This window comes from Oncorhynchus keta, chromosome 34 (assembly GCF_023373465.1).
Source record: "Oncorhynchus keta strain PuntledgeMale-10-30-2019 chromosome 34, Oket_V2, whole genome shotgun sequence".
Classification (NCBI taxonomy): Eukaryota; Metazoa; Chordata; class Actinopteri; order Salmoniformes; family Salmonidae; genus Oncorhynchus; species Oncorhynchus keta.
Genome location: NC_068454.1, coordinates 58,928,439 through 58,941,082, shown reverse-complemented (window position 1 = coordinate 58,941,082; position 12,644 = coordinate 58,928,439). Strand labels below are relative to the sequence as shown.

The following is a 12,644-nucleotide window of genomic DNA, read 5'->3' as shown; positions in this document are numbered from 1 at the left end:
GAACATAGTAAAACTAAAGAAAAACCCTTGAATGAGTAGGTGTTCTAAAACTTTTGACCTGTAGTGTATACTTCACCTGTTCTCTTGCAAGGGACATATATGATGATAATTTAATATTGCTACACACAATATAACAATATAAATATAACTTAACTAGGAAGCTTTAAGTCTTTGCCTTTCCTTGAGTTCATGGGAAGAGATGTAAACGGTAGTAAAACGACAGTTCTGAAGTCACAGATGAGAAGTGTAGCCTGCTTGCGCAGGTAGTGCCATCTTCAGGTAGAAATATGCAAGTGCACATATTCACATTGACATTTGTTGGATTTAGGGAGGCAGTGTTAACAAACCAGTAACAACCATTGGCATTTGAACTGTATTGGATTAGAGAATGCCCTTTTAAGGGCCTTGACAATTTGAGAATTCACACCACAGTACTTCTTGTTCAATTGTGTGCATGATGTGTGGTCATGATTTTTTTTGGTGTCTGTGCATATGTGTGCGTGTCTGTGTGAGAGAGAGAGAGAGAATAGATGTGTATGAGATTAGAAATGGGGTGTTGAATCAAGTCTCTAACAGCTGTATTACATGCTGCAGTGGAGAGCAGAGCCAGTGGGCGTGTGACACACCTCTCATTTTGCAAACAAATTAATGCCAGAATGCATCAGAATCTGGCTCATTCAGTTAGGGGCTTACGTAAATGTCATTGTCTTTCTATCTGTTGCCATTGTCTAGCATAACCTGCATTTCCAGTTAACCAGTCAGTGCAGTGCATTATTGAGATAGCTCTTGATATGAAGAACAAGGAGATAATAATTGACATTCATTGGTTTCAGTGAAAGGAAAACGGTGGGCATAACAACATACAGACATTTCTCCAAGCTGTCCCAATTTGTGCTTTATTGATAGACAATGATCAGTCCACATACACCTTAGTGCTAATACTAACCTAACATATTACTATGCAACTCTAATACAGTAGCTTAGCTGCTGGCCTTGAGCCAACATTTTTTATTTTTTTATTTAACCTTTATTTAACTAGGCAAGTCAGTTAAGAACAAATTCTTATTTACAATGATGGCCTAGGAACAGTCTTTTTCAGGAGCAGAACAACAGATTTTTACCTTGTCAGCTCAGGGATTCGATCAAGCAAACTTTCAGTTACTGGCCCAACACTAACCGCTAGGCTACCTGCTCTAACCGCTAGGCTAACTGCTCTAACCACCAGGCTACCTGCTCTAAACGCTAGGCTACCTGCTCTAACCGCTAGGCTAACTGCTCTAACCACTAGGCTACCTGCTCTAACCGCTAGGCTACCTGCCACACCAACATATAATAAGCCCTACTGTATATGTATACTGACCAAAAATATAAACGCAACATGCAACAATTACAACGATTTTACTGAGTTTCAGTTCATATAAGGAAATCAGTCAATTGAAATAAATAAATTAGGCCCTAATTTATGGATTTAACATGACTGGGCAGGGGTGCAACCATGGGTGGGCCTGGGAGGGCATAGGTCCACTCACCCCAAAGGGCTTTATTACAAACATAAATACTCTTCAGTTTCATCAGCTGTCCGGGTGGCTGGTCTCAGACGATCCCGCAGGTGAAGAAGCCAGATGTGGAGGTCCTTGGCTGCTGTGGTTACATGTGGTTTGCGGTTGTGAGGCCGGTTGGATGTACTGCCAAATTCTCTAAAATGACATTGGAGGCGGCTTATGTTAGAGGATTAGAGATTCTCTGGCAAAAGCTCTGTTGGACATTCCTGTAGTCAGCATGCCAATTGTACACTTCCTCAAAAGTTGAGACATCTGCGGCATTGTGTTGTGGCAAAACTGTACATTTTAGAGTGCCGTTCATTGTGCCCAGCACCTCAGCACCTGAGTAATGATCAATCAATCAATCAAATGTATTTATAAAGCCCTTTTTACATCAGCCAATGTCACAAGTGCTATACAGAAACCCAGCCTAAAACCCCAAACAGCAAGCAATACAGATGTAGAAGCACAGTGGCTAGGAAAAACTCCCTAGAAAGGCCGGAACCTAGGAAGAAACCTAGAGAGGAACCAGGCTCTTCTGGCTGTGCCAGGTGGAGATTATAACAGTACATGGTCACGATGTTCAAATATTCATAGATGACCAGCAGGGTCAAATAATAAAAATCTCAGTGTTTGTAGAGGGTGCAACAAGTCAGCACCTCAGGAGTAAATGTCAGTTGGCTTTTTATAGCTGATCATTCAGAGATTGAGACAGCAGGTGCGGTAGAGAGAGTCGAAAAACAGCAGGTCTGGGACAAGGTAGCACGTCCAGTGAACAGGTCAGAGTTCCATAGCCGCAGGCAGAACAGTTGAAACTGGAGCAGCAGCACGACCAGGTGGACTGGGGACAGCATGGCCAAGTAGTCCCGAGGCAGGGCTCAGGTCCTCTGAGAGAAGAGAGAAAGAGAGAGAGAATTAGAGGGAGCATACTTAAATTCTCACAGGACACTGGATAAGACAGGATAAATACTCCAGATATAACAGACTGACCCTAGCCCCGACACATAAACTATTGCAGCATAAATACTGGAGGCTGAGACAGGAGGGATCGGGAGACACTGTGGCCCTGTCCGACAATACCCCCGAACAGGGCCAACCAGGCAGGATATAACCCCACCCACTTTGCCAAAGCACAGCCCCCACACCCCTAGAAGGATAGCTTCAACCACCAACTTACTACCCTGAGACAAAGCCGAGTATAGCACAGAAAGATCTCCATCACGGCACGAACACGAGGGGGGTGCCAAACCTGGACAGGAAGATCACGTCAGTGACTCAACCCACTCAAGTGAGTTGAGTGGGTTGAGGGATGGCATGGAAGAGCACCAATAAGCCAGTGACTCAGCCCCAATAATAGGGGTTAGAGGCAGAGAATCGAGGTGGAGAGAGGGGAACCGGCCAGGCAGAGACAGCAAGGGCGGTTCGTCGCTCTAGTGCCTTTCCATTCACCTTCACACCCCTGGGCCAGACTACACTCAATCATAGGACCTACTGAAGAGATGAGTTTTCAATAAAGACTTAAAAGTTGAGACCGAGTCCACGTCTCTCACATGGATAGGCAGACCATTCCATAATAATAAAGCTCTATAGGAGAAAGTCCTTCTTCCAGCTGTTTGCTTAGAAATTCTAGGGACAGTAATGAGGCCTGTGTCTTGTAACCGTAGCGTACGTGTAGGTATGTACGGCAGGACCAAATTGGAGAGACAGGTAGAAGCAAGCCCATGTAATGCTTTGTAGGTTAGCAGTAAAACCTTGAAATCAGCCCTTGCCTTATCAGGAAGCCAGTGTAGAGAGGCTAGCACTGGAGTAATATGATAATTTTTTTGGGGTTCTAGTCAAGATTCTAGCAGCCGTGTTTAGCACTAACTGAAGTTTATTTAGTGCTTTATCCGGGTAGCCGGAAAGTAGACCATTGCAGTAGTCTAATCTAGAAGTGACAAAAGCATGGATTAACTTTCCGCATAATTTTTGGACAGAAAGTTTCAGATTTTTGCAATGTTACGTAGATGGAAAAAGATGTCCTTGAAATAGTCTTGACATGTTCGTCAAACGAGAAATCAGGGTCCAGAGTAATGCTGAGGTCTTTCACAGTTCTATTTGAGACAACTGTACAACCACCAAGATTAATTGTCAGATCCAACAGAAGATCACTTTGTTTCTTGGGACCAGAACTAGCATCTATGTTTTGTCCGAGTTTAAAAGTAAAACATTTGCCACCATCCACTTCCTTATGTCTGAAATACAGGCTTCCAGGGAGGGCAATTTTGGGGCATCACCATGTTTCATCAAAATGTACAGCTGTGTGTTGTCCGCATACAGTAGCAGTGAAAGTTAACATTATGTTTCCGAATGATATCACCAAGTGGTAAAATATATAGTGAAAACAATAGTGGTCCTAAAATGGAACCTTGAGAAATACCGAAACTTACAGTTGATTTGTCAGAGGACAAACCATCCACAGAGACAAAGTGATATCTTTCTGACAGATAAGATCTAAACCAGGCCAGAACTTGTCCGTGTAGATCAATTTTGGTTTCCAATCTCTCCAAAAGAATGTGGTGATCGACGGTGTCAAAAGCAGCACTAAGGTCTGGGAGCACGAGGACAGATGCAGAGCCTCAGTCTGATGCCATTAAACGGTCATTTACCACCTTCACGAGTGCAGTCTCAGTGTTAAGATGGGGTCTAAAACCAGACTGAAGTGTTTCATATACATTGTTTTGTCTTCAGGAAGGCAGTGAGTTGCTGTGCAACAGCTTTATCAAACATTTTTGAGAGGAATGGGAGATTCGATATAGGCCAATAGTTTTTCATATTTTCTGGGTCAAGGTTTGGCTTTTTCAAGAGAGGCTTCATTACTGCCACTTTTAGTGAGTTTGGTACACATCCGGTGGATAGTGAGCCATTTTTATATTCAACGTAGGAGGACCAAGCACAGGAAGCAGCTACTTCAGTAGTTAAGTTGGAATAGGGTCCAGTATGAAGCTTGAAGGTTTAAAGGCCATTACTATTTTCATGAATGTGTCAAGAGATATAGGATAAAAAGTACTTGAGTGTCTCCCTTGATCCTAGGTCCTGGCAGTGTTGTGCAGACTCAGGACAACTGAGCTTTGGAGAAATATGCAAATTTAAAGAGGAGTCCATAATTTGCTTTCTAACAATCATGATCTTTTCGTCAAAGAACAAGAATTTATCACTGCTGAAGTGAAAACCATCCTCTCTTGGAGAATGCTTCTTTTTAGTTAGCTTTACGACAGTATTAAAAATCCATTTTGGATTGTTTTCATTCTCCTCAATTAATTTGGAAAAATAGAATGATCGAGCAGCAGTGAGGGCTCTTCGATACTGCACGGTACTGTCTTTCCAAGCTAGTCAGAAAACCTCATGCTTTTTAATCAGCATCTTGATATGCCACACCTATCAGGTGGATGGGGTTATCTTGGCAAAGGAGAAATGCTCACTAACAGGGATTTAACCAAATTTGTGTACAACATTTGAGGGAAATAAGCTTTTTGTGCGTATGGAAAATGTCTGGGAAATTTTATTTAATCTCATGAAAACATGGGACCAACACTTTACATGTTGTGTTTATATGTCTGTTCAGTATACATTAACTATGCTCTGTGGTCATGGTAAAAATACCAGGAGGCGTCTCTTACTCTCTGAGAACAATCCCTGTGAACCTTAATGGAAAATTATATGACTTGGTATTAATGGTTATATAACTGAACAGATATAATAGGTTCATGAGGAAATGTATTCTACATTGGAAGAACAACTCTGACTCTTAAGAGACAATTCGAACCTCCAAAATGTTCCCATAGTCAGGCATTGAGGTCAATGGGAGACTAAGTGAAAATGCAAACGAAACGGAACTTGGGATGTGTAGACTGTTGTTTGAGCGTCTCGACAAACCAACATTGTTATCTCCACAGTCTATTTTCGTTTCATGCTGTCAGATATTATGGTGACTGACATTCTTTTAGACATGTTGTCAGGGCTTGTCAGTGAGCACAGTGCTTACATCAGGAGACAATGACAACGTGGCATGACATGACAGCATTTGTTTTTCAAATTGAACACTGAGGGGGTCATGATTACTAGGCTGCATGTTGTGGATAGGATGAGACGGTACCAGTCTGCTAGCCTGGTTAAACCAATTTGAATGGCACGCTCACCATTGTTTAACTTGAGCACAGCGTTCAGTCTGGTTTTACCAGGCTAGCAGTTTGCCAGGGATCTTGTGGCTTGCTTCTAATGAGAAGGTCTGTTGACGTAGCCCAGTCAAATTCACATTTGTGCTTAGACGGTAGATGGTATCTAAGCATGATCTCACAACGGCCCGGCCAAGTGGGGTAAATAAAGCAGGCAACACAATGAATACAGTATTGTTGTTATTATTTCATCAGGCTTTCCAAAACAGCGCACTGTCTACTCAAGGTTACGATTATTATAATTGTTTAGTTGCTGACCTGTTTTCAATGGCGTAGGCTTAGGGCATAGGCTATTTGTATGAGTACAGTGTGCATTTATTTGTTTGTGTCGAAGTGTGTGAGCTGTTCATTTTTTCATGAGTGTGTGAGCATGGTCCTACAGTGCTGTTTAGAATGAATGTTTTCCATATCGACGCCACATACACAGTGTAGCTGTAGCTCAGTTGGTAGAGCATAAAACTTTGGCGCTTGTAACGCCAGGGTAGTGGGTTCGATCCCGGGACCGCCCATACGTAGAATGTATGCACACATGACTGTAAGTCGCTTTGGATAAACTAACTCATGTCTGCTAAATGGCATATATTATTATATATATTATTATTATTATATTATTAACACACTCCAGGTGGCAGTACACACCCTTTCAGTTTGTTTGCTAACTCATAGAAGTAGTAGAAGAAAATTGACTACTTCAAAATGGAGATGGCCTCAATAGCGCTGCCCTCCTCTCACAGACGCAATAATGGGTCAGATACAATGATATGATGTCTATCTAAGTCTATGGGTCTGAATCATATGGTCTGTCCCACCTGTTTTTCTTCCATTGGAACATGCTAGAAATCACACCCAGTCCCCATCTGCAGGTTGAAATGCTGCCTGGGTGTAATTGGCTTGATGTAGTTTATTGAGTTAGGGATGCAAAACAAGGCTCAAAGGTATTACAGCTGTAAGTCGCTTGGGGTATGTCTCTATCAGTTTTGCACATCGAGAGACTGAATTTTTTCCCCATTCCTCCTTGAAAAACAGCTCGGGCTCAGTGAGGTTGGATGGAGAGCATTTGTGAACAGCAGTTTCTTCAGCAGTTCTTTCCACAGATTCTCGATTGGATTCAGGTCTGGACTTTGACTTGGCCATTCTAACACCTGGATATGTTTATTTTTGAACCATTCCATTGTAGATTTTGCTTTATGTTTTGGATCATTGTCTTGTTGGAAGACAAATCTCCGTCCCAGTCTCAGGTCTTTTGCAGACTCCATCAGGTTTTCTTCCAGAATGGTCCTGTATTTGGCTCCATCCATCTTCCCATCAATTTTAACCGCCTTCCCTGTCCCTGCTGAAGAAAAGCAGGCCCAGACCATGATGCTGCCACCACCATGTTTGACAGTGGGGATGGTGTGTTCAGGGTGATGAGCTGTGTTGCTTTTACGCCAAACATAACGTTTTGCATTGTTGCCAAAAAGTTCAATTTTGTTTTCATCTGACCAGAGCACCTTCTTCCACATGTTTGGTGTGTCTCCCAGGTGGCTTGTGGCAAACTTTAAACAACACTTTTTATGGATATCTTTAAGAAATGGCTTTCTTCTTGCCACTCTTCCAGAAAGGCCAGATTTGTGCACTATATGACTGATTGTTGTCCTATGGACAGAGTCTCCCACCTCAGCTGTAGATCTCTGCAGTTCATCCAGAGTGATCATGGGCCTCTTGGCTGCATCTCTGATCAGTCTTCTCCTTGTATGAGCTGAAAGTTTAGAGGGACGGCCAGGTCTTGGTAGATTTGCAGTGGTCTGATACTCCTTCCATTTCAATATTATCGCTTGCGCAGTGCTCCTTGGGATGTTTAAAGCTTGGGAAATATTTTTGTATCCAAATCCGGCTTTAAACTTCTTCACAACAGTATCTCGGACCTGCCTGGTGTGTTCCTTGTTCTTCATGATGCTCTCTGCGCTTTTAACGGACCTCTGAGACTATGACATTGCAGGTGCATTTATACCGAGACTTGACTACACACAGGTGGATTGTATTTATCATCATTAGTCATTTAGGTCAACATTGGATCATTCAGAGATCCTCACTGAACTTCTGGAGAGAGTTTGCTGCGCTGAAAGTAAAGGGGCTGAATAATTTTGCACGCCCAATTTTTCAGTTTTTGATTTGTTAAAAAAAGTTTGAAATATACAATAAATGTCGTTCCACTTAATGATTGTGTCCCACTTGTTGTTGATTGTTCACAAAAAAATACAGTTTTATATCTTTATGTTTGAAGCCTGAAATGTGGCAAAAGGTCGCAAAGTTCAAGGGGGCCGAATACTTTCGCAAGGCACTGTATGTGCACAAACCAAGCTGAAGAAATACACAAGACAAACCAAACATGTGTTTAACTTAAGCGTCCTGGGTAATTTGGTTCATATCCACGGACCAAAACGACATGTCTCTTTTTATTTCCCCAAAGTGTTTGATGTAGTTTGGAGTCATGTTGTAGTAATTTGAGTCCTTGAAGCAAACACTGGCACCATGACCTTAGCCACAATAGAGAGGAGAGAATAAATGTACACATTTATGTGTACAAATATAGACCAGACATGCCAAAATGTTGGCTTCGCTCTCCATGATTGAAATGAGGGCAAACGTAATGAACTTTCCAAACTATGCAAATGAGAGCATCATGCCATGACTAAAGAGCCTTGCATAAGGGTCGTTCCATTTGATTTCAATCACTTTTTGACTGCACCCCTTTTGATTTGAACAAAACTTTCCATACATATTTGCCCATGGCAAAGTGGTCAGAAAGTTACATTTTGAACCTGAATGCTAAAACATTTAGGAGATGGAGATGCTCAAAGTTGACCCATTGTACATACCCCACCCTACCATGAGACATCAATGTCTTCATCTCTGGAGTGTAATATCAAGCTTACAAACAGGATTGTCAAACTATTTGATCATTTATTTCTTTACATTTAACGTAAATGATCTAAAAACACTTAAACTCCGAATTTTTTTCTCTCGCACGTTGTATTTTAGACCCCATTTTACATAATCTGAGGTGTTTGTGTTGTGCCCGCCATTGGTTGAGACACAGCTTACTCTTGAATACAGGGTGGGTGTCATTTCCATCATAGAAATACAATGAATAGAACGGACATATCCCTTCAGACCAATGCAACTTAGCTGGTACACCATTGACATTTAAATAAAATGTTTAACTCCCAATTACTACCACAAAGATGGCCGCCAGTCCACCCACCGACGAATTTTGACTTAAATGGAAATGCATGTTATTCACATTCAAGTCAACAACACTCTCTGATGTGTGGACCTCCAACCATCTTTGTGCTACCATTTGAAAGTTGCATTTTCAAATGTATTCCTATTTTAATAAATGTATAAGCCAAACATGACACCCTGTATTCAAGAGCATGCTGTGTCTAGATAATTGACATTTAAGGATAAAAAAAATTAAAGAAAATTTATTTAAAAATAAATAAATGGTCAAATAGTTTGACAACCCTGTTTGTAAACGTTGAAATATACAGTTATATCAAACTCAATCATGTATCTTTTCCAGACATGAAAACATGGATGTCTCATGGTAGGATGGGGTATGCAAAATGGGTAAACTATGAGGACCTCTATCTCCTAAATGTTTTGGCATCCAGGTCCAAAAAGTGACTTTCTGAACACTTCTACCATTGGAAAATATGTATAGAACGTTTTGTTCAAATCAAAAGGGGTGCAGTCGAAAAGTGATTGAAATCGAATGGAACGACCCATAAAAGTAAGCTGGGCCATTTATGCAACTGTTCATATACAGACAAATGGATTTTGGATGGTGGAAATCAATTTCAATTAACTTTCTCCTGGCCTGAAAATGTGTGTATTATCTGACTTTTATCATACTGTTTATCTCAAGCAAATTAGAAAAATCTATTGTGCAACAACACTTGAAGAAGTATTTTAAAAATAGGCACAGCAAACCTCTGTGTGTGTGTGTGTGTGTGTGTGTGTGTGTGTGTCTCACTATCGTGCTGCACTTCTATATTTTATGGAATTGCAGGAACAGAGTGCAAGGGTGCATGCAGGGACACATCCCTATGCCAATGTGTGTGCCTAAGCCCCAGAGGCATGAAGTGCAGCAACACAGGCGTGTGGTTGGTATTCATCATAACTTATTAATGCAGCTATTGTGGTAGACTGCATACAGGTGTTGGCAGGTCAGACAGAGGCTACACTACCTAATCCCCTTGGATAAATTACAACTTTTACAGTACAATATACAATACTGTAAATTAATAAGAATGTTCACAATGATCACTGTGTGCTTTAAAGTGTTTCATAGAAAAAAAGCACTTGTTCAACTACCTTCACCTCCTTTAAATACTTTATGACACCCAAAATGATCATCAGCAGCAGCATCCGATCTACTCATCCTCAGTTCAGCAGTTCATATTTTTTTTTAGGTTTTTAGGTGCAAACAGCTCTCAATGACCAAACCATTTCCCACCACAGTAATTACAAGCCAGACACCTTCAGTGGTATGGTACAACTGTATTTGGAAAGCTGTGGGGGTTAAAGTGCCACAGAGAGACACTAAACACAATGACAGACTACACTAAAAGTCAAAGTAAACAAACAAAAATAGGTTGTGTACAGTATGCTATTCGTGACATAGTGTCACCACCCAAGGCATTGGGTTTACGAAATGGGTGACAAAATGTTTTGGGTGTACTCTCAAGAAAACACACCCATTTCCATATAACACCCATTTGATATTGAAGGTATGGTGAAATGTGTTTGGCTGGACTCGCACAAAAACACACACCATTTCCATAACAAAATGTTGATATTGAATTGAAAATCATAAAAAAAAGAAAAAAGATTCCAGTTGGATATCTTTTCAACGAATGTATTTACAAGATATTCTCATTTTAGAGGTACAATTTGAGTTAGCCTACACTGAAGACTTAAATAACATGGAGTTTATGCTCCAACAGATGCCAGATACTAGGATAACCATGGCTTTGTTCTGCCCTGCAATCCTGGCAGATCAGCCATAGCAGTTCACGCCCTCGAAGCCTCCTGGGACAGAATGTGATGGGCGCGACTACCCACTGGGCCTAGTCAGACTTTTGAACAGGAAATGTATGGTTTTCCATACGTGAACATAAGATATTAAGTATCAAATACCTCCTCTCCAATAGATGTCACTGTGGTCGAAATTAAAAAAGGGCTCCCTCCCCATTCTCCTCCCTCCGCGAAAGGGTGTGCGTTTTGAAGGTTGTATTTATCTCGCTAACATCACATTACAAGGAGTACACTTGCGGAGGGATAACATTCGAAGCCACTGTTGGAGCTAGAAAAATGTGTGATGGATGGAGCCACAGCTCCTCAAACTGACTGAGTTCAAGTAAGGTCTTGTCGGGACAGGGTACGGCGCATACACGGATGCGAAAGCATGGAATGCAGTTCAAATATCTATGATCCCCCCACACAATTGCAACGTGACAGTTCTAAACGTTTCATTCAAGGTCAACATTGGACTTCGGTCAGCTGTAACCGTGGACATTATCGATGATATTTATCTTACGGTGGAACAGGAATTGTATGAGCAGCATCTTTTTTTTTTTTTTTTACCGGTCGGCGGTGAGCAATGACATCTTTCGCGGAAGAGATTTAACCTACGCTGTCAGTATCTGAAGCAAGATTTCGGACCAAGTTTTCAATTCAAAGTTGTGATATTTAGGAGAGGGTGTGTAACTTGCTACCTAACACAGCGCCGTAGCCGTGTCTTGAGCTCTCGGTTGCCTGGACGGATAGCTCGCTCAGGCACCTTCGACGTTTCCTGCTTTCGCGAACGTTGTTAGCCAGCTTGCTACAGTACCTGGAACTGCCGCATCCATCTCGAATATCTCACTAAAGTTACCTAGCTAGCCAGCCAGTTGTCGAACATGGATATGTTGTCGGTCCTTTGGAAAACCAGTTGCGAGTGAGGAAAGTGTGTTCATTACACCCCCAAATAAAATATATATATTTTAAGTTATAAAAACGAATTGCAACATGTCTGTTCGCGTAGCTTTACACTCACCCACTGGCTCCAGAAGTTTTCTGGAGCGGGGACTCCTACTTCTGGTGATGTTGATCTTTCTGGAGGGCACCGTACTGACGCTTGGAGCTGCAAGCTCACCGGACATCAGCGCCCAGGAAAACACTGGAGGAGGACACGACCGCCGCGACGACCACCGAGGGATAGCAGGCAGCCACGAACATACGAACTACACGTACACAAAAAAGGCCTTCCCCGTCCTGTCTCTAGATTACCATCACATACAGGTGCCTTTCGAGATCTCGTTGTGGGTGTTGCTGGCCTCATTAATGAAATTGGGTGAGTTGCACTGTCAGGCTGGTTTATTTGCTTTGAGGTTCAGCTTGAGTTTTATTCTCATAGCCTATACAGAGGAAAAAGTAAAGCACGCATGTTTCTCTTACCAGTTCCGTGAGGTGAGCAGGCAATCTAGGTGTTTGAAGAATGCCATTGGTTGCCATTTCATTTCAGCATTATCAAGAGAAACGATGTCTTTCCTGATACTCTTGAGTATATACCCTTTGAACCCCAATCAAATGTTAAAGTTCAAAGAATATATGGTTTGTTCCCTAGCAGGGGATTATGCCATGTGAGATGGGAAAATACTACATATTGAAGTCAATAGGTCATTATGGAGGGGTAGTCCATAATGTGACATTCCCTTGTACTCTGCATAAAGATGTCACAGATATACTCATTGTTAGTCTTAGGTGACTCTTGTACTGGTTGGACTTGTTTTCCTGTATTCTGCATAGTAAGTGATCTTCCTGGGAATGATGATCATACGCTTAGCTCATGTTTTGAAGTGGG

At 41.7% G+C, this 12,644-nt stretch overlaps 1 protein-coding gene and 1 long non-coding RNA gene across 4 annotated transcripts in view; one reads left to right on the top strand and one right to left on the bottom strand.

The window, feature by feature from the left end:
- Nucleotides 1-880: 880 nt before the first annotated feature.
- On the bottom strand, nucleotides 881-11,982 carry LOC127915151 (uncharacterized). Its single transcript, XR_008090379.1, has 2 exons — nucleotides 11,838-11,982; nucleotides 881-2,428 (listed from the first exon to the last, which is right to left on the bottom strand). It is a non-coding gene; the product is annotated as an uncharacterized LOC127915151 (long non-coding RNA).
- The window catches only part of LOC118367366 (sodium/hydrogen exchanger 1-like), a 48,204-nt gene continuing 46,577 nt past the window's right edge, over nucleotides 11,018-12,644 (top strand). For all 3 annotated transcript variants that reach the window (XR_008090377.1, XR_008090378.1, XM_035750750.2), the window contains exon 1: nucleotides 11,018-12,134. Coding sequence is in view for 1 of the 3 variants with exons in the window: in XM_035750750.2 (XP_035606643.2) it covers nucleotides 11,810-12,134 (325 nt within the window). In the remaining 2 variants the exon portion in view is untranslated. The remainder of the gene's footprint in view (nucleotides 12,135-12,644) is intronic.